We start from the raw sequence: 21,929 nt of genomic DNA, 5'->3' as shown, positions 1-21,929 counted from the left end.
GGCCAAGCAGTGTCTCTGCAACTGATTCCAAGAGTCTGGATTTATATGAACCCAGATGGTGTGGTGGGGTCATCGAGTAATTATGTTTATATGTAACGCCAGCCAGTTGTCTGGGAGGTCGGGATCTAGTTGAACCTCACCTTGTACTAATACAGGTGTAGCCCAAGGGCGAGATTGCAACTTAATTCAGAGAAAGTCTTAAAGGATACTCCAATCCACCTCAGGGAAGGTATCCATGCCACTGCCATTCTCCAGCAGCAGCTAAAACTTGCAGGGGTCGATTCCAGCACTGGACGGATCTCCACCAAACTAGGCACTGAGGGCGATGTTGAGCGGGGAGTCAGAGAGGACTCCCTGCCAAACTGGAAGACATTCCCCTTGACCAGAAGAGACATCAAGAAGCTAAGGAATCCCTCTTGTAGTGGCCTGCTTCTAAAACTTGCTGGCTGCAGCTGAGCTAGAGTGTACTTGACATGGGATCTGCATGGACAAGCCAGGCATTCGTCTCGGATGCGGACCATAAAAAGCCTGGTTTTCCACTCCTTATGACCTTGACATGTGTGAGGTGACACGTGCCACATGACTTATTGCTGTTTAGGCCTCAAGGTCCAGAGAAACATTTTGTACAGGTACATACAGGTACAAGAGTGACATCTTTTTGTTGCAGGAATGGCATTTGACATTTGCAGCAGAGACATCCTGTCAGAAAACTGCAAAAAAGCTCTCAGAGGCGGCAGAGTATGAATCTGCCCGAAAGATGTGGGGGGGGGGGAAAAGCAACTGATGTCATTGTGCTGTGTTGCCACAGTATGTGGCTCTGTGATGTCATGTCTGGGGTGGATCCCAGAGCGGAATCAGAGCTGAAGTGCCACCTTTCAGAGCAGGAGAATTATTTCAATTTTTTAGATCCGGTCTGGTACCTAGAGGAGATCCAAGAGATGAGGAATGTGCAGGTAGAAGTTTCCGTAAGAAACACATTTATAATTCATAAATAAAAAGTTTTCATACCCGCATAAGATAGATTTTATTGTCCTATATGTGTTTTCTCAAAAAGCACAAACAAAACAATAAATAACAGCCAAACTGTTCTCTTTCCTGTTATTTTATTTTGCTTGCATAGGCATAAATGCTGTATTAAACAATGCTGTATTATGGCAGTTTAAGTTAAAAACAACCAAGTTGCATCATAAAAAAACACACAATGAGGAATTTTTGTTTCAATATAGGACGGGACCCTCACCTTAGAAAAGCTTGCAGCTTTTAATGAGGGATGCTCAAGCCGTATAAGGTGAAGATGTTCATGTGTAAGGGGGAAACGCTATTGCTCCTTCTGTGTGAACCTTGGGCAAGAGAGGGACGTTTTGGTTCTCTAAGGGTGAGATGCTCAGGGTGTCTTTGTAAAAAAGGCAGTGATCCCAGGAGCCCAGTATGAGGAAGAAGTGCTCGGGCTGCCTGCACGAGAGATGCACAGGGTCCTCGCGTAGAGGTGAAATGTGTATCCTTCTTATGTAAGGAGGGGGGTGTCTAGGGTTCCTGTGTTAGAGTGAGATACCTTGGGTAGTGGGGTGGTGGCAGGGGGGCGAGGAAGGTTTTCATAGTCTCTGTGTGGAGAAATAAGACACCAGGACCTTGCAGCTCCCCGGTGGGTTTGCGACTGACAGGCTACCATCTTGAGGGGAAGATGTGCAAGTATTATGCAGGAGGCGGCAAACACTTGGGCTCTCTGTGTGAGAATGTGATGTTTGAGCATTTATTAGGGGTGGTGCTCAGGTTCCCTGTGTGAAGGAGAGACTCTCAAGGTCTCAGTGTGGAGATGGGACACAAGGGTCTTCAGTGAGAGCGTCAGACGTTCAGGCTACCTGCGTGAAGAGGTCCTCACGTGCCTTGTATGAGGGAGGGACCCTCTGGCTCCCTTGTGAGGGAGGCCACTTGGATGTTTTGGCTTGTGGTAGGGAAAGACACCAGGTCCCCATGTTATGTGAAGACTTTAAGGTTTCCTGTGTAAGGGTGAGATGCCTGGGCTCCTGTGTGAGGGGATGGTGCCCAAGTTCCCTTTATGAAGGTAAGAAGCTAGGTTCTCATACATGAGGGAGCAATGCGCAAGCCTCAAGCTTGAGGCGGGAACACTCAGAACAATCAGTTTTCATAGTAACAAAAATTCCTCTATAAGTATAAATCGGCAGTGGTGAAAGTCCTGTTGCAGAAGTGGAAAAATCTATTTACAGACTTTATGTCAACGCCTCGGAAAGCTAAGCCAAGTGCAAATGATATGTGCCAATATAATACCTTAAAAACAAGCCCTGCTCCAGTGGATGAAGGGACAGCTGAGGGGGAGAGAAAGTCAAATGGTTCACGAAAAATGGGTGAAAGACTGGAACGAGAGCGAGAGCGAGAGCAGTGGTGCAGAGAGGAAAGGGGAGACAGGTACTGCTGAGGAGAGGAATTAGTGAATTTAAGGGGGCAAGAGATGGCACAGAGAGAGACAAACAGTACCAGTTGAGGGGGGAGGGAAAAGCGAAGGGAGAGGAACAGCTGAAGGTGGAAGAAAAAGCAAAAACTGCAGAGAGAGGAAAGCAGGGCTCGTAGAACAACTCAGAGGCACACCAACAACATACGCAAGAATTATACACACTTTAAAATAATAATATCACACATAAGAATCAAACAGGGCAAAAACAGGGAGGGAGAACAGGAAAAACCTACCCCTCTCGCCACAGGCTCGAGCTGATAAGTTCAGTACAAGGGGGTGTGTGCATTACTGTCATTGGAAGGAGGTACACACCTATACATTGTGACCCCTTATTCAAACTTTCACCTCACTTACAGCGACAGCTGCAGACAACGCAGGTATATACGACGGACTGCCACATATATGTGCTATCTATTGTGCTGCGCTTACTTCCCTGAGGGACAGGGTCTTCTTACACTGTGGCACCACTTTGACTTGGTCTTGGTTATCAGATCAACAAGGTCTACATAGGCAGGAATCTTATTTGCAAATTGTTAAAGGTTGTTTTTTTCCTGTTTTGGGGGTTGAGCGGTGGTTGCCACCAGGCACATGCCTTCTTGCTCTACCCCTTTTTTTCTATTTTGTTGGTGCCAAGATGTTACAGCCTGGTGTGCTTCCTGAAGTGCAGTCCTATAGCTTATTAAACCCTGGCATGAGAGGTATAAAGTCTTGATAGTGGGGTGTCCTGCACCCCACACCTGTGAGAGGGCCAGCACTCCATGCTCCCGCCCCGGCAGGGTTATCACTTATAGAAGTCAGACACAGCACACGCACCTGCTTTAAGGATAAAAAGGAAAATCCTCCAGGGAAAGTGAAACCACACCAGGCCCAGCATCTGACACCATCCAATAGTACGCTGGTTATTTGCCTCATCATTAATAAACAAGGCAGACTTGATCAAAATCTATAGATTTTGCAGGATGAGAACAGGGTGCTGAAAAACCATGCGGCCTGGGGAATAATGTCCCTTCTACTGCCCCACCTTTTATGATGAACCTGATGCAGACGCGAACACACTATGTGTCCAATAGGAACAGGTCTCTTTGAGGTCCTAATAGTTTTATACAGGTCCTCGCACAACTTATGTGGATGCAGGTTGATGTAATCTACCTTCCAGCTTGTGGGCCTGCCTCAGTGGGGTCAGTATATTGCGTTTCAAGTCATGTTGGGCTATGGCTGAGGTATAAGCCAGTGTCGAGCAAAATCGGTTGTTGCTGATAGGCAAGGCGGAAAAACTAGCATTAATGTAAAGCCTTGTATCAATCGCCTTGAGGCAACTTTTAAGCACCCTGAAGGCAAAGCTTAGAAACAGTGGCCAGAGGAACAGACCAAAGCACAAGATCACAGGCTGAGCCATGCTGCTCCATGGGATCTAACATTTACTTCTTGGCAGTAAGCTCTGCCGCAGTCGCTGGTTCGTACCTCGCATGATCCCAAAACTTAACATCTAGACCTTTTGCAGCTGAGGGAAGGACCAGGTGGTCCACAACCCACTTCTCTAGTGGGGAGGGGCAGGAAACAACACTGAAGATGGCTCTGCACTGCTACTCAATAACAGAGCAGAGTCCTGAGAAGCAGGAAACTAACACTGAGGAACTTCCTGGTACTTCAATACAGAAACACAGTCTCTAAAAAAATAAATAAGATCTTAACACTGAAATAAAGCTTTAAAACAGAAGCAAAAAAATAAGAAGGAAGGGGCTGAAAGACTTGATTCTTCCCAGCTCCCTCCCCTATGTGCTTACAATACAGCGTACACATTCAAAATTTATATGGTGAATATTCGCCCGCCTCCCACCATCCCCAAAACATTCAATTTTCTGCAAAAGCTTCTCATTTTGTTTTTTAAAGCTGTGGTGGCCTTTGTCCACAGACCTGCACCTTAGGAGTTATGCCACATGGTAACCTGGACTGGACAGTGAAATCAGGCAGTGGTCAACACAGTGGACAAACCTGTGTGCGCACAGCACATTTTAGCACATGGCTAGGAGCTACGACATCTCTAATGGTTGCTGCTAAAACCTTAACCAAACATGGCTTCTATCAAAACAGTTTTCCATCCCATGTCCTAGATGGGAAAAGTAGCTCAAATCCCCTTTCCCCCGACCCCCCAACCCTGAACAATTCTCCAGGCATTATCAGTGCATTTTTCGAACCGCTCTTCCACCTTAAAAAAGATATACCCGAACAGTCTCTCAGTCGTGATTCCTATCCTGGTCCGACGGTTCTGCGTACCATAGGAGCCGGGGCACTATTTTCTCACTCCTCTGGCTCTCCGTGCACCCGGAAGCGGTATATACAGGTATACTCAGGGTGACCCCAGTTACTGAGGATTTTCAGCTCCACTATCTGATATGTTGCTAAGGGCTCCCCCTGCAGAAATAAAACACAATTATTTTATTTACCTAGGGTTTTTGTTTTAGGTGCTTAAATTCACACAATATGGATGGGTCTGTTGAATAGACTGACAGTAATTCTAAACCACATGATCTCATGACAATGATAAGCAGATGAAAAAGTCTTAGAAGGGTGGCATGGTATGGTTTTAGAGGTCTAAACAGTCTAGGTTGGGCGCTGGTGCAGGAAGCAAAAGAGGTTAACATAGGGTTGTTTGAAAAGGTGAGTATTTGGCAGTTTTCCGAATCTGCTGAAGGCAAGCCTTAAATGATTTGGGAGGGAGTTCCATAGGGTTGTTCATGCATATGAATAGTCCTGCCTCTAAACTTTATGTATAGGAATGATGAAATGGACAGCACGTTGTGGTTGGCATATGTTTGGCTTCTAGATGGGAGATAAGGGAAGAAAAACTTAGACAAGTAGTCTAGTTATCAGGGATGCAATGCGTTGTGGCTCAAGTATGGCGATTTCAGATTAGCTCTTTCATTCACAAGGAGCGAACGAAGGTCTTGTAAAATTGGTGAGATTTCGTCAGAGCAGACTCAGGCCAAATAGGACACAGTCATTGTGATTCTACACTAGTTGGATCTTAAATAAAGATTAGGGAGCAGATGCAGATGCTGTTACAGTAGTCAATGTTGAATATCATCACAATGAGTATAATGGTGATTTTTTGGGTGAGTTGAAGGAGAGGAAGGACACTTTGAAGTAGGTTCAAGTAGTGGAAGGCAGGTTTAGTCACGGCACTTAAATGAGACACACAAGTTGGGGTACACACAAGTTGAAGCTTTTTTTCCAGTCTGGGTGTAGGTGCCCATGGACTTTGGGGCATGGAAAGGGGGGTTGGGTTAGAAAGACCCACCCTATCTGCAGTATTTAATAGATCACAGTTTCTATGGGAATTGAAGCGCAATGGATCTGCAGTGAGATACGATGCTCGTCAACTTTAGAGCTGTATGGTCTAGTTAAGGATTGGAACCAGAATGATGGTGATTCACCTGTAGGGCTGAGTGGAAAGAAGACCAAAATGAGTGAAGTCCCGCTGTCTCATCCCCACCATTTAGAGACCTTCTGTCGCATCTCGGCTGTTGCTTACCTGAAACCAAAAAGTTTGGATTGGTTCTCCATCCTGATCGTAGGTGAACTGGCCCAGGAATGTCCCCTCGCGCGGAGTCTCCTCCTCATGTCCCTTAAAGAGACAAGGGTGGGGCGAGATTGCATCACATTTGGAATTAAGAGAACAGTCCTATGGTGAACGAATTAAATCAAGTCTTTCCCTCCACCTACAGTACAGAGAAGACAAGTGTAATAATAATAATAACCAAGTCATCCAGCTGTGTGGCAGCAATACGGAGTTTGCAATTTCCCCCTTTGTATAAACTGAATAGTTGTATTCCTGCAGTGGCTCACTCAAGCTGAACATCTACTTGGAAGCCATTGTAATTTAAGAGTTTCCCCATTCTACGGCAAGGGAACACCTACCAGATCGCCAGTTACCCTCTGGGTGCATAGCCATGCAACAGGTGTGTTGGATTGAGTGTCTGCCCCTATATTAGAAACTGGAGGGCTACCAAGATGGTAATGGCCTAGTCAGCTACTTTGCAGTAATCTTGGATTGGTTTGAGAATAAATACTGGGATGATAATTTGCCAACTAGCTAGCCTTTATTGTGGCAGACTCCAACTAAACACATACTTTCCAAACACAACGTTACACACACAAAAAAGGAGAACTACTTGCACACATTATATGACTAACAATGGGACAAGTGACATCTTGGATTGATTTTCTTGGACAATATCAATAGTTCTGTATGCGCCCACTGTTTGGGGAAGCAGGGCAAATAGGAGTACTCCCTGTTTATTTGTGGATCTAAATCTTTGAGTCTGCAAACCAAGAAAATCACACATTAAGTTGGCAATGTCTATATTCAAGTCATCCATTTAGGAAATACTAGCACCGAGTAACTTGATAAAGTAGTGAGGAGTACGAAAGGAGTCTTGACAAAGAAAGACAATATGTAGCCTACAGGCATTTTCTCTCTAGTTAAAAGAGGCTTAGTAAACGTGTCTTCACTAACAGGAAAACACTAGTGAGTTTGGAGTTGTCAGCTGCACCTAGGGCAGCCATGCTGATTTTCATTCTTTCATCAAAGGGGAAGGACTGCTGACCAACAACACAACACTGCTGGAAAGATCCAGGCCTAATGCTCTTTAAGCTCTACAGCGCTTATTCCAAATCTTTACACCAGGAATGGACTGCCATCCGGACAGTACTCCAACCATCCAGACAGGTGATGAAGACAGTGGAAAGTCCAATGAAGCTCTGGCATTCATAGCTGTTTGCCCTCAGCTGGGTCCTCTGGGCAACAGAAACAAGGAATGTACAGACACACTAAATTGCAACACTGATGAACAGTATTTTGGAATTGTTTGATGATTCTCCCAGTCCAAATATTTTAGGGCTGGATACACTATGTTCGCGGTCCCTCTATTTTTAGGTCTCACCTAGCGTTGCAGCGCATGCGCTGCTCGCTCTGCAAGATCTATTGTCGTCAAGTTGATTTCTGAAGTGGAGTGGAAGCTCCGCCCATCCTTTCTATTGGCCGGCGTCATCCTTTATGGTAAACGCTGGCCTCCGATTCAAAGTGAGGCTTTTTCGTGACCGCCCTGTCTCTTTTAAGCCCCGCCCACCTGGACTGGTTCTTTTGCTTGCGGCGTGATGCAGACTCCTTCAATTACTCTGTGAGCACTTTTTTATCCTCATTCGCGCAAGGGCGACAGCTTGTCCTATAAAGGCTCTCTGCACTGCTGGGACTTAAAACCCCACACATTTCTCCTGGCCCGCTTAACGAAGTTAAAATATCGGTATTGATGGGGTAACTTAGGAGGTGGGGGGGAAAGGGTGCTATTGTACAAATATGTCACCAGATGAAAGGAGAGGAGTCAGAGGGTATCTACCCGGTCAACGTACTGGACTCTATGGACGTTCTCTACCGGGCTCGGGCCTTAGTGCCCCACCTCCCCCTGCGCGTTACCTTCAAAGTTTAACATGGGCTTCATCTCCAGCCCGCGGGGTCGTGCCTCAGGCACTTCTGGAGGCCAAGAATCCCCGGAACTGCCAGTGTCTAGAGCGGGGCAGCGCTGTGAGCCATACATGTCAGGCGAGGCCAGGGTCTTCCTGCGCTCACCTCCCCGCTCCGCTTCCCGCACTCACTCACTCACTTTCAGGCTACGGTAAGCCTTGCAGGACACGCCACGGCGAGTAGGCAGACACAGCTGGGTAACGTTACGGCAGGAGCACAACACTCATCGGCTGGGACTCATTTCGCCTTATGCTTGAAGTCATATAAAGTACAATGGTTCTGTCGGTTATAACCACACAATTACTTTGCTTTACAATTGAATTAAAAAAAGCTGAATGTATCAATCAACAAGAGAATAATCAAAAGAAAATTGTATTTAAGAAGAACACATGAAGAAATAAACAATGACAATGCACAAACCACGATAGAATCAGATTTGCTGGGTGGCAAGGTATTCTTTATATATAAATTGCATCATTTATATTATCACCCATATAATTCTTTTTAGCAAAAAAAGGCTGCCAAAGTTGTGAACATTAGAGTGAATTTGTGAATAAGTGAAATAGTGACATAAGTGACACAATTGGTGCGTAATATATACAAAGTGAGTAGAAAAAATATATACACAGTAAAACAGGCCAGTATGAAAAAGAGCAATGACACTGTTTCCAGAAATGACTCAAGTTCTTTATAAAACAAGGTCTTGAACTGGCCCTAGGTGGTGTCGACGTTTGAACCCTATATATGCGATCTTAAATCGTCATGCGGGTCTTCATCAGGACTAAAAATACACAATGACAACCTGTGGGAGCAAGTAAAGCGCGTGTCAAAAATAATCTTTGATACAAAAATTCACGTGTTCCAAATACCACCAAATTGTGGTAACAGAGATAGGTGGCCATAACACCTAACAATTAGTATAAGAAGGCCTTGTATTGGCACGATGTGGAGCAGAATCACTCATCCAATGGAATTCTGAGGATCAAAATTTAGATAGAGTAAATTGTTCGTAATTTACACGCTGTGCAATTACTTTAAAGAACAAGTTACTTACCTTCGGTAACGATGTATCTGTAAGAAACATTAGTTAGTTAGATTCCTCACCTTAGAATATCCCCAGGCGTCAGACTGGATCCGGAAGATTTTTCGTCAGCAATACCCCTTGCGCGTCGCTAGGCGTCGTCTGCGGCTCCGCGTCCGTTGTCGGCGTCGTGCGCCGGAATGACGTCGTCGGAGTACTTAGACGCCGCCCTCGCGCGCTGACGTCAGTTCTTGTACATAGCTTTCCGCGCCAGGAACACAGAGCCATGCAAAGACCGACACTGGTGCCAAAAAGAAAATCTAGGGGCCTGAAAAGGATATCCTTAACCCTAGATGTCGGTTCGCAGAACGGGGAGGATGGGTGGGTCGGTGAGGAATCTAACTAACTAATGTTTCTTACAGATACATTGTTACCGAAGGTAAGTAACTTGTTCATCTGAAAGAAACACGTTAGTTAGATTCCTCACCTTAGAATAGATACCCAAGCAATACCATCCCCGGTGGTGGGTCTGCGAACCAAGATCACACCAGAAAGTCCTGGAGGACAGAACGGCCAAAGAAGCCATCCCTCCGGACTTGGCTGTCAAGGCAATAATGCCTGGCAAACGTGTGTAGCGAAGCCCACGTCGCCGCCTGACAGATGTCCTGCAAAGGGACACCCCGTCCCAAAGCAGTAGTAGCCGCTGTGGCCCGAGTGGAGTGGGCACGCAGCCCAACAGGAGGGTCCTTTTTTGCCAAGGAGTAGCAAATTTTGATGCACAAAACGACCCACCGAGAGATGGTCCGTTTGTGCACCGCTTTCCCCTTCTTAGCACCCACGTATCCAACAAAAAGTTGGTCGTCCACCCGGAACTGCTTTGTGCGGTCCAAATAAAAGGAGAGCGCACGTTTTGGGTCCAGACGGTGGAGCCTCTCTTCCTCTTTGGAAGGATGCGGGACTTTAGATGCCTGCATATTATTCATTTACTGCATGCTGTTCTGGTTGCAAGTGGTCATGGGCGTCATGTAGTCCTTTATACTGCTCGTTTTTGTGCTTTATTGCACAGTTGGTGGCTGCTGGATTATTAGTAAACTTACATTTTAAAGTAATTGCACAGCGTGTAAATTACGAACAATTTACTCTATCTAAATTTTGATCCGCAGAATTCCATTGGATGAGTGATTCTGCTCCACATCGTGCCAATACAAGGCCTTCCTATACTAATTGTTAGGTGAGTTATGGCCACCTATCTCTGTTACCACAATTTGGTGATATTTGGAACACGTAAATTTTTGTATCAAAGATTATTTTTGACACGCGCTTTACTTGCTCCCGCAGGTTGCCATTGTGTATTTTTAGTCCTGATGAAGACCCGCATGACGATTTAAGATTGCATATATAGGGTTGAAACGTCGACAGCACCTAGGCCCAGTTCAAGACCTTGTTTTATAAAGAACTTGAGTCATTTCTGGAAACAGTGTCATTGCTCTTCTTCATACTGGCCTGTTTTACTGTGTATATATTTTTTCTATTCACTTTGTATATATTACGCACCAATTGTGTCACTTATGTCACTTATTCACAAATTCACTCTAATGTTCTCAACTTTGGCAGCCTTTTTTTTGCTAAAAAGAATTATATGGGTGATAATATAAATGATGCAATTTATATATAAAGAATACCTTGCCACCCAGTAAATCTGATTCTATCGTGGTTTGTGCATTGTCATTGTTTATTTCTTCATGTGTTCTTCTTAAATGCAATTTTCTTTTGATTATTCTCTTGTTGATTGATACATTCAGCTTTATTTAATTCAATTGTAAAGCAAAGTAATTGTGTGGTTATACCCGACAGAACCATTGTACTTTATATAATTTATACCCAGGTTCTGAGGGACACAAGGTCACCCCATTGTTTATGAAATATATTATACTGGAAGTCAACTGACCAGACGTTCCCTGGCCCTTACATCAGCGGCAGACATTTTAGGAAAATAGATAACTAATGTATGGCACTTGAAATAAATTCTAAAGGAAAGTACAAACATTTTTTAATTAATTACAAACTGAAGGTTGGCAATTTCCCAGGTAATCTTGTTTACCCATACTAATTTCAGAAATTAAAATTTCGCAACATGGTATTAGTCAACATATGCTATTTTTGTGTTAAGTTGTCTCAGAATCTTTCATTTGGTGGTTTAGTCCTGCAAGCTTCTTATTCATTTCATCACACAAGAATGATTACTTTACAATCATGGCCCTTTGTGCCGCTGAACCCAAATCGAGGCTGTAGAAAACCTCTCGTTCTGGGCAGACGAAGGTCTCCCAGAGTATTTCCGACCATCGGCGAATTAAGTTTTTTCACTCAGATGCGAACGGCTCTCTACAGAAGCCTCTCAAACAATTTATAGCAAACGCTATTTGTTTCAATAAAAGTAAATTCAGAAGGCTTGTGCATTTATTCAGGCTTATCGTCTAGCATAATTTTTCATGCTTATATGTTATCCATCTTTTTATGTCATTTTTAAATAGTAAAACTTAGCTGTTACCAGTCCTTTGCAGGAAAATTCGCTTCCTTTTGCACGTGAAAATAATATTTAACTTTTTTCCACAGGAATCTCGTTTGTTCTCGAAATCGTGATGCGTATCTGCTTCATTCTAATTTGGCTGCCGCCTTTTGCCGGACGAGCGGGATTCACTCCAACGTCCTGCACCTTTTTTAGGTCTTGCATTGTCATTTACAACGCCATTTACAACGCCAATAGCTCTAAATTAAGCAATTGCGAGACCTATTGCATTTCCAATGCTTGTTATACAGGGGAGATATGGGAAGACTGCCACAAGTCTTTGAACTATGCCTATTGCTCCAGATCGCCTTTTCAGGTCTGGCTTAAAGACTGCTTTAGAGGTCTTGCCAGTCTCACGCTATGGGAAAAAAATCTAATAAATGTACATAAATATGTAGTTTTCAAAGGGCGCGGGTCAGCCCTCTTCAATCACTGGTTTGTTAAACTATAATTCACATTTGGCTTCCTCTCATCACTGCTTAAAACATGGAGCATTGGATCAGCCCAATTAAGCCATTGGCCTTTTGCACAGTGATTGATGACATTTTATCTGATCAAATGTGTACATCTACTTAAAACGTATTGCACTCCAGTGCCAGAGCTGGTAAGCCAAACACCCCCTTGATATTTTTTATTACTATATTTTAAACTTGTAATTCATATTGCAAAAAAAATTATTAAACCCCATTCTAAACGTGCCAAGTCCAGACCCATTGTCAATGCCTGTTTAACCAATGGTTACAAAGGACAGACCCACGGTCACTGTGCTGTCTGTAACATATCTTAGACTATGTCTACCGTCATTATTAGTTTTTTACACAACAAAGATAAGCAAAATATTGTTTGCCAGGTTGCTCTGTACAGCAAGTTATATTCCGTTACATATTTACACAATAAAGGAAATGGGATTGAGATCACTTTAGCAGGAAGGTAGGGGGTCGTCTGAGTCTCTCCTGAGTGTTTGGGGCATTTTTAAGGGGACCCAATTTCTCACTACTTATTTCAGACCGGTTTTAATCAAGGAGGGAAAGTTTGATATTTCTTTTCTCAATCTTTTCAATGTTATGTCGATGTCCTTCTAATCTACCTCTTTTCTCCAGCCAAAACAATCAATTGCAAATAGTTTACTCAGTAAAAAAAATAACAATATTATAATAAACCGAAATAATTGTTTCCAGCCATTCACCACTAAGGAAACCTTGGTTTCATTAAAGTAACCCTTTCATAGAAACTTGAATACCTTAGAGCAACGGTGTCCAGAATGGCTGGATCCATGTCAGATTTTCAGGGCAACCTCCTACTATGTAAATGAGTTCTATCCAGATTCCTTATATGTGAATTTATTTTACGTGGTGATCATTAAAATCTGGCATGGATCCGGCCACCCTGCTCATTAGCTGGACTGCCCTACATTAGATTCATTATGTTCTAACTGATGTGGAAAACTTAAGATATTAAAACAATTCTAATAATGCTGGCCAGTGTCGGTGAGTAGTTTGAGGGCTAGCGTAAGGTCATTGCAATCACTATAGGGCTTAGTTTGAATGTATAGTTAATGTAATGCAAAGCATTGTGTTGCCTAATTTTCGTAGTTGATTTCCAAGGTAAGGTTTTCATAGAAATGTATTTTCACACGTTTTTCTGTTTAAAACTTAGGATTTACAACACTTATCAGGCACCAAAAGAAATACATAGAGGCACTTTACAAAACATGTGATAAAACGTACATCCCCAACACCTGTCCTGCCCCACATATAGAGGAAGAGTTGTTCTTTGACCTTACACCAGTTTACCCCTGTACTCCCCCCACTTTTATCTTGCTCATACTCACATAGATTGCAAAGTCCTTAGGAGCACTGGGGATGGAGCCCTTGGGCGACAATGACTTGGGGATGTGCTCCAGGGTGACCGCTGTGGGGAGGATGCGACTGGACAGCCGGACAACAGCAAAGCCTTGGGAGCCACGGAAGGCCCAGCAGTTTCCAGGGTTCGAATCAGGCTGCAGAAAAGGAGAACAGAAATAAAACATGCAACAGCAATAGCCTAGGATGCGGAGCGAATAAGTGATTGGTTACCTTTCCGCCAATCACTGCAAAGCCACAGTCTCTTTCTAGGACACAGCAGGACCCTGACAATCTGCCAGAAAAGGGATGCTCTTACTATCCCCGCTTTGCCTTGAAGGGCAATCCTTCCTGCAGAAGGTAGATCCCACCTGGTCTGTTCACCAAAATAGTATGAAATGTGGCGGGGAAGCTGGTCTTGTAACAAGCTCTCATGGCTACCTAGTGATCGAGAGATACCCTAGCACACATTTTCTTGATCCAGCAACATAGACTAAAGACACACAGTGTCAGTCTTTCTTTTTTTAACACGTTTTTTCCCAGCATTTTTTACATGAAAAAAACAGTTACATGGCATTCATGTCCTGAGGAACACTTCCCAGGTATGGTTGCCAACATTAAATTTCTGTCATCTAATAGTCAGACTGGTAATACATCTCGCTCCTCAAACAATGTGGCTCCTCATCCCGCTGATGGGGTCAGCGAGTCCCTGGTAGCATACCGCCAATGCTCATTCAATTAACTTGGAATGAATATGTTATAACAGTTTCGGATAACTCTGTAACTAACTTACCCCCCTCTCCCCCACGCTGACGGGTACGGTCGTGTATGTACCTCCTTACTGGGCAGCCTGGACCGTTTTATCTAGTGTGTCTCAAGTGCGACGCTTGTGTCCCTTTAAATTTGCAGATAGGAGGCCGGGGACACCTTTGGGCGGCACCTACCGTTGGTTCCTTTGCTAGCAATAGGGTCGGTGTGTGAGACATGACTTTCTACAGATGGTTATAACTATACCTGGTGTGGTTTCTAAACATAACGTACTGTGTTGCCGTGTCAGGTTTGGGATTGTGCGGTCTGCAGATCAGTTACGTCTAAAGCAAGCTAGTATTAGGTCCCACTGCATGGCTATAGGACGCTTACGAAGCCCTCTGAGCTCTTCGCGTCTGAGAGCGCCACCTTCTGCTAATCCCCACGTCTCTACGTCCTCCTTCCATCCTTGTGGACTTCCATCTCCAAGTGATTCCTCTTTTTTGCTAAAAGAAGGGCTAAGTCTATAAATTTGAACTGGACCTCGCATCCCTTGCGACGAGCATATAGCCCGAGGGTCACCTGCACTGTTGCAACCTGTGCTGTACTGCTTCAGTGTGTGAGGGAAGCTAGCACTGCTGCTGTCTGCAATACAGATTCTATGTGAGGGAGTCTTGCACTGCGGCAGCCTGCTACATGGCTTGTATATGTGCGAAAGAGGAGGTGCTGAAATACCGGCTTGGTTTCCTTACCTGCAAAATCACACGAGGGGACTGCGACTGGTACCACAAGGGGATACCAAACAGACTCAGCAGGGCCGTCTTGGTCTCATAGGTTTCCGAGCACCGCGTGCTCAGGACACTCGCCCCTGGCAGAGAACGAGAAACGTGGTCATGGATAGGCCGCAAGTCTCACATCTGTACACTGTAACCTCAGAAAGCATCTCGCTGGCAGTGATCAATGCTAAGGTCTACAACCTAGACATCTCTCATGGCACAGTACAAAGCTCTGCTGTTCTGTTTCAAAATGTGCTCGAAATCATCAATGTAAACAATATTTCAGTAATCATAACATGGTAAAAAAACTTTAAAAAAATGAAATGTGAATACAGCAAACAAGTGAACATAATCAAAATACTGTTTATAAAAAAAATGTTTGACAAGTTGCCGAGCACCACTTTGTCTCTTTTATGTTGTTACTCAAACAGGTGGAAAGCCTTTACCTGCAGATTTCAACCTGGGTCCTTCCCCTCTCCAATACTGCTTTTTCCCACCGATATACAATCTATGTCATCTCCACAATGTTAAGCAAGTTTGTGTAAAAGGGGTACGAATGATCTTTTATGCATCTAAGCTTCCTGGTGTTTTGGGAAACCAAAGTAGTTTGGCAGCACCCTCAATGTTTTAGATCAGTAGTTCCCAACCTGTGGTCTGGGGTCCCCTGGGGTCCCCTGGGGTCTGCAAAGCCTCCTCAGGGGGTCCGCGACTTCTCAGAAAATTCAATAATGTCAAAATTAATGAAGCGTACAGAAATAAAGACGCTAAATTTACAATTGAACATTTTAAAACGTACTGTAAATGTGAAGGGATTTGAAACTAGAGGCTAACAAATTGGTATCCTCAGATTGATTTGTGGGAGCAGTGCAGGTGCATCAAACAAAATAATTAAATAAAATGTGTCATCATTTTGGTATTTGTTTGATGAATGCTTTTTTTTCTGCATTTATTTGTCTATTGTTTTGCGGTTCAAATCATCGACAATGCTTAGGCCAGGGTCCCGTGCTTCCAGTAATGACTCAGTGGGGGCCCCTAGATTCCAGTAATGATTCAGTAGGGGGAGCCTGGGTTCCACTAATGATTAAGTGGGGGTCACCAGAAATTAAAAGGTTGGGGACCATTGTTTGAGATTGCTTCCAAGGGAATAAGCTCTCATAATGTCTGGGTTGACAGCTGTCAAGCAGGCCCACTGCTTACGATATATATAGAAAAGGCCATGGGTCCACACTTTTCAGCCACAAGCTTTGTTCGAGCAGCCTCTTTCAACCACTGACTTGACACTTTGGCAATCACGGCATGGCTCAGCCTGGTGGAGAATTCATCTCTCACCTAACACTACTGGCCGTTTGGGTGTATGTTTCTGGCCGCACTGGAGTGCATCCACTGAACTGCACTTTTCTCAGTCCGCGCTTGCCGATTCCCTTCCATGCCTCGCTCTTTTGTGCTAATGCAGCACACTTTAGCAACGAATCCCAGACCTACTGGCTTTGCTAATGCTTCTAGTTTGTTTTAATGCAGACATTTTTTTTGTTCTTGGGCAAAATTCCCTAGACACCCCTCCTACAGAGTGTGTGTACAGCTATAATGTTGGAAACCAGACTGCATGTCTCAGCTAGCTATGCGACTAGGAGGTGGGGATGGAAATCTGCAAGGCGTTCAGAATGGAATCATGCTACTGCTCTTTTGCTCAAAATATACTCTTATGTCTTCTTCTGTGGAAGGGATTTTTGCTGTTTTACTACCCCCACCGGTTGTCCTACCCAGGCGTCGCTGGCATCAATTAGTGTTAAATCAAGCCTATCATTTACTTCCCCACTTCACTCCTGCACTAGTGACGGACTGTGGTACATACCAGAAGACTCCAGAGCGTAATCTACGAGTCCAATGCGGTCCTCGCTAAACCGGCTCAGAGCACGGTTTACTATCTCGTGGACTTCCTGAAAAGAAACAAGAGGTGCGTCACTCTACAGACCGAGAGAGAGAAGAGAAAAAAGAGAGAGAAGAGAGAGAGAAAAGAGAAAAGAGAGAAAAGAGAAAAGAGATAATGACATCATGTTGGAGAGAGCGGAATTAGCAGGAAATGGAGGCGGATACATCAATCTATATTTAAATCAAAAAGAAGGAGATAGTTCCTCTATAAGGCAGATGTCAAGTAAGACACTAACTGCCTATTGTTTGCGCCGCTGGGGAATCTCTATTTGGATTACCGGCACTGCCCGAATCCACGATCCGTTGGCCCGTTCATGTGGTCGGGCTCCTCCCCTTCATCTATGAAGTAAGACTACCCACCGAGTGAGGTGGAGAGAGACTGCGGGTTCCATCAACTGGAACCACACTATTACATACTGCACTCCCCAAACTATGTAGGGGGTGCATCTCTAGGACCACATTTTGGGATTACCACTAGAGACCTTTTGGTCCTGAAGAAGTGCCGCTCGACTTAGGAGCCCCTATGGCATGAAACATGTCAACTACACCCACATAAGAGCTACCCAGGTACCTTATGACCTACTTACTGGCAGCCACACTGTTTTTACTTAGTCCCGGTCCTACTTTTGGAATACAAAGGTCCTTAGGACTGGTACCTATTTTAAATCACTGCATTACCCTATACACACAATCACTCTATTCTTTTTTTGAGCCCACATGCACACCATTCACATACGGCGTTCTCAGATCAAAAGAACTCCGCTAAAGATGCCACCAGGCCCGTCGGACATTGCAGTGCCGGTCCGACGAGGAGCGCCCTATGATGAAGCATGACACCCTAACAGTTGTGTGAGGGCATTACGATCTGAAATAGAGATTACCCAGCGATGCAAGCAATAGGCAGTTAGTGTCTTACTTAACATCTGCCTTATAGAGGAACTATCTCCTTTTTGATTTAAATGTGTACATGAAGGAGCACAGGAATAGGACCTCTTTAAATATTAGCTCTTTAGTTCCCCAATCTTGATTATACGTACATCAATCTATAGACTAACGTTACCAGGGACAACAAGTGTGAGAGGCGGGGATGCACAGGTTAACAGGAAGAGAAGCATCAATCTATACACTGGCATTAGGCTGGCCAATACTGTCTCTCTGTGGCCTGGTGAAGGTCTTATGTACTCACTAGTGGGTTTACCTTCCCCTCCCACTGCGGCCCGACCCAAGCCTTTGTGGGGTCAGTGGGTGTCTGTGGCTCTGGCTCCTTAGTGCTATGCTGCCTGTTAGCTTGCTATCCTCTCCTGTGGCCTCCGTACCACTCTTTTGGCCCCCTGCATTGGACTGCCCTATGGCTGTCCCTTCTTAGTGTTCTGCTGATTGTGCGTTGCCAATGGCTGATGAAGTCATACTGGTTGCCCCGCTGCTCTGGCCTTGCCAGAAATTCGGAGGGCCAGTTGAGGGTAACGGGCTATTCGAGCCCTACCATGGCCACCATGGAGCGCAGGTGAATGGGGGTAAGCTATGTCCCCAGGGCCGCCCTGCCATTGCCCAGCAATGTGTGGCCACGGCTGCCCCATTGCTCTCTGCCCCAAGGTAGCCTGATGCCCTAAGGCCCCTTGCGCTGCTGCTTTCAGTACTCCCACCAGGCCATAGCTAGAAATCAACCCTCAATGTCACCCCAGAAGCATGCGGTGCAGTGCTAATATTACCCTGCCCCCCTGTCCCAGCAAAGCTAAACACTTGTGGCACACCATTCTCTCTTGCCCAGTTCATGGTTTGCTCTGCTGCGGACGTCCTGGCTGCTGCCGGACTGGCTACAGGCTATGTCCGCCCTCGTGATCGTTGTCATTTTCAGTGTCAGATGCCCTTTCCACAATGTGAAGTTGTGTTGCGGGGCTCCTCCTTCCTTGAGCCCGCACTTGCTGCTTCCTCCTAGGCCTCTCTACAGGGGCTGCCGTTCCGGCTGCAAGCCTCCTGCTTCGAGGACCTTGACATTGGGGCCTACTGGCCCTCTTGCTGCCTGTTCCCGACTGCTCCCATTGTCCAGCTGGAGGACTTCCCCCACTTGCCTGCTGACCCAATCCTTGCCTAGACTTATTACCAGGTTCCGTGCTCTCCCCAGCAGCTCTTGGGTCCTAGGTTAATGTTAAAGGCGGTGCTCGATGGCGTTATTTTCTTTTTAACGCTGCACCCCCTACGGCTCAACTGCTCCTGGTCAGTACTGCAAAGTATAGGGTGACTATAACCAAACCAATGGACTAACTCCTCTAGATACTCAAGCGTTTATGCCAAAGTCTGTACAGCTGGCAAGGGGGCAATGCCTTTAATGGTGCTGGCCCTTTAAGAGAAGGCCGAGTCCTGTATTAGGTGGGCTAGGGCGGCCAGTCTGTGGTTAGCCTCAAGTAAGCCGGCCACGTTCCAGGAGCTCCCCACAGAGTGGCCTTCGGGAGGAGGGTAGTTATTCATAGGCAGCACACTCATCTCCACACTGCTGCCCGACTTTTATCACGCTTCACACAGCAGCGTGCTCCTCTCACGCCGCTGCCCACCCAGCAAAAGGTACGCTGGGGGGTTCTTCATAGGCAGCGTGCTGTCCTTCAAGCGGCTGCCCAACTTTTTATTGCACTTCACTCTGGCAGCCCGTTCCGTACCATGCCGCTGCTCGCCCCAAAAAAAGGCACGCCGGGGAAACTAAAATCCCTAAAGGATCCGCATGGGCAGCGTGCTTCCTCACATGCCACTGCCCGCTGAATTAACTGGATCCTCGGTCAGTACGGGGAGAGTGCTCCCTCACACGCCACTGCCCGTTGAATTAACTGGATCCTCGGTCAGTACGGGGAGAGTGCTCCCTCACACGCCACTGCCCGTTGAATTAACTGGATCCTCGGTCAGTACGGGGAGAGTGCTCCCTCACATGCCACTGCCCGCTGAATTAACTGGATCCTCGGTCAGTACGGGGAGAGTGCTCCCTCACACGCCACTGCCCGTTGAATTAACTGGATCCTCGGTCAGTACGGGGAGAGTGCTCCCTCACACGCCACTGCCCGTTGAATTAACTGGATCCTCGGTCAGTACGGGGAGAGTGCTCCTCCACACGCTACTGCCTGCCACAGTAAGACCAAAGCCAAAATCTTTCTCACGCCACCCAAAACGCAAAGTGGGTGGCATCACGAAATGGGTAGAGTTCTACAACCACACAACTGTCCAGCTGAACATGCAGCACACTCCAGGCACGCCGCTGTCCGCAGCAGTCTCAGTTCGGGCAGTGCTGCACGGCGGCTCCTCAGATTGTGCTCCTCCTGGTGTTGCACGTCAAACTCCTCAGTTGGTGCAAACCAGTCCCATTCCGCTGATATGGCTCCCTAATGGCGAAGGCTCATGACCGCCTCGGGGACCACCTTGCCATAATAACCCGATGGAGATCCCAGGGGGGCTCCTGCTGATGGGTCCCTTAAACCATTCTGCCCAATCAGGCTCTCTGATTTTTCCAGGAATATTTGCCTTCCTGCTTATGGGCTCCACCCATCGGTAGGGGTTTGTTGCGGACCACTCAGGGGTCCGGCTGCGCCTCCCCGGCCCATGTGCTATCGATTCACTGCCATTACTAGGGACATAACGTATGGGAAAGGGGTCGCTGCGGGTAAAAGGCTGGTGTATTAATCTACAGAGTGGCAGAGACAATTAGGCAAACCACAGACTTCCATTACTATGGGGGATCTAGAGAGAGTGAAAGAAAGACTCCTTAAGGGATGTTCGATAGTATTGGACCACTCACCTCCTCTGTAACACCACTGAGTGCTCCTCCTTGAAGGGCAACCCCCACACGAGCAGAGGCGTGCTGTGTTGACCTCTTATGTTCTTCCCTTGCTGCAGTCAGAATCCGGCGCTCCAGGTCGAGGAGCTGCTCCTGTAGCTCATCACGGCGCAGGAAAACACCAGCGAGTGACCCGGCTCCAGAAGCTCCCGCTGGTAGAAGGAGACGTTGAACCCACTCTGGAAACTGCTGCTCCACCTAGACGAGTAAGGGCAGTAGTGCAAGACATGAGGCTACAGTGTGAAAACAGACTATACGTGTGTGTGAGAGCTGAACATTCACCAACGAGACCTGATGTACAGACATGCAACAATCATCTAAACAGTTGGAACTACTCCAATGAGAAAATATTGATCCAACAAGTAACTTACCTTTGGCAACATTAATTCTGGTAGAGACTATCTAGCCCCAGATTCCTCACCTCTTGAATATTACCCAGATGCCAGACTGGATCCGTAATCTTTTTAGTAATCCCATGGTGTGCAGCCAGGAGACGCTGTGCGGCTCCACACCAACCCCGTTTCGCTCCAGAAATGATATACGGGGCTCATATAGGCATTACCTCTGCACGCTGATGTCAGTTGCTTTTGTGGCTGTGAAGCGAAGTGATCATGAGCAGTGTGTAGATTCCTAGACTTGGGACCAGAAAGAGCGTTACAGAAGGATAAGTAACTTTCTCTTCTGATAGACTTCTAGCCACAGATTCCTCACCTTTTGAATAGATACCAAAGCAGTACCTATTGGAAAAGGGTCTGTGAATGGACTGAAAATAGAATGTCCTGCAGGACTGAGGGGAAAATATGCCTGGGACAAGGAATCGGTGTGCCAACACAGTGGTAGAAGCTTTGGCCCTGGTAGAGTGAGTACGCAGTATGGTTGAAGGCTGCTTTTTAGCAAATGTGTAGCAGATCTTAATTCAGAGCACGATCCAGCAGGAGATAATTCTCTTCTGCACAGCCTTGACTCTCTTCTCTTCAGCATACCCCACAAAGAGCTGATTATCCACCCGTTATTCTTTGGTATGATCTATTTAGAAGCTCAGTGCTTTCTTGGGGTCCAATCAATAGAATCACTCATCCTCCTTAGAGGAGTGAGGTGGAGCATAGAACACCGGCAGGGTGTTGGTTGGGCTGACATGGAACAGCATCACAACTTTAGGCAGAAAGGATGCCAGTGTTCACAGACTGGTTGCAAACTGAAAATGCTCCTATCTCACCATAAATCACAGGTAGTGCTGGTGGGCC

At 46.0% G+C, this 21,929-nt stretch overlaps 1 protein-coding gene across 1 annotated transcript in view; it reads right to left on the bottom strand.

Annotated features, from left to right (window-relative positions):
• Positions 1 to 1,084: 1,084 nt before the first annotated feature.
• SUN2 (Sad1 and UNC84 domain containing 2) overlaps positions 1,085 to 21,929 on the bottom strand; it is a 116,333-nt gene continuing 95,488 nt past the window's right edge. The window contains exons 13-18 of the mRNA XM_085601282.1: positions 20,647 to 20,883; positions 16,795 to 16,879; positions 14,919 to 15,034; positions 13,410 to 13,577; positions 6,003 to 6,095; positions 1,085 to 4,882 (exon numbers count right to left, since the gene is read on the bottom strand). Of these exons, the coding sequence (XP_085457408.1) occupies positions 4,769 to 4,882; positions 6,003 to 6,095; positions 13,410 to 13,577; positions 14,919 to 15,034; positions 16,795 to 16,879; positions 20,647 to 20,883 (813 nt within the window). The 3' untranslated portion in view covers positions 1,085 to 4,768. The remainder of the gene's footprint in view (positions 4,883 to 6,002; positions 6,096 to 13,409; positions 13,578 to 14,918; positions 15,035 to 16,794; positions 16,880 to 20,646; positions 20,884 to 21,929) is intronic.

This window comes from Triturus cristatus, chromosome 4_2, assembly GCF_964204655.1.
Source record: "Triturus cristatus chromosome 4_2, aTriCri1.1, whole genome shotgun sequence".
NCBI lineage: Eukaryota > Metazoa > Chordata > Amphibia > Caudata > Salamandridae > Triturus > Triturus cristatus.
This window is presented reverse-complemented; position numbering and strand designations above follow the sequence as displayed.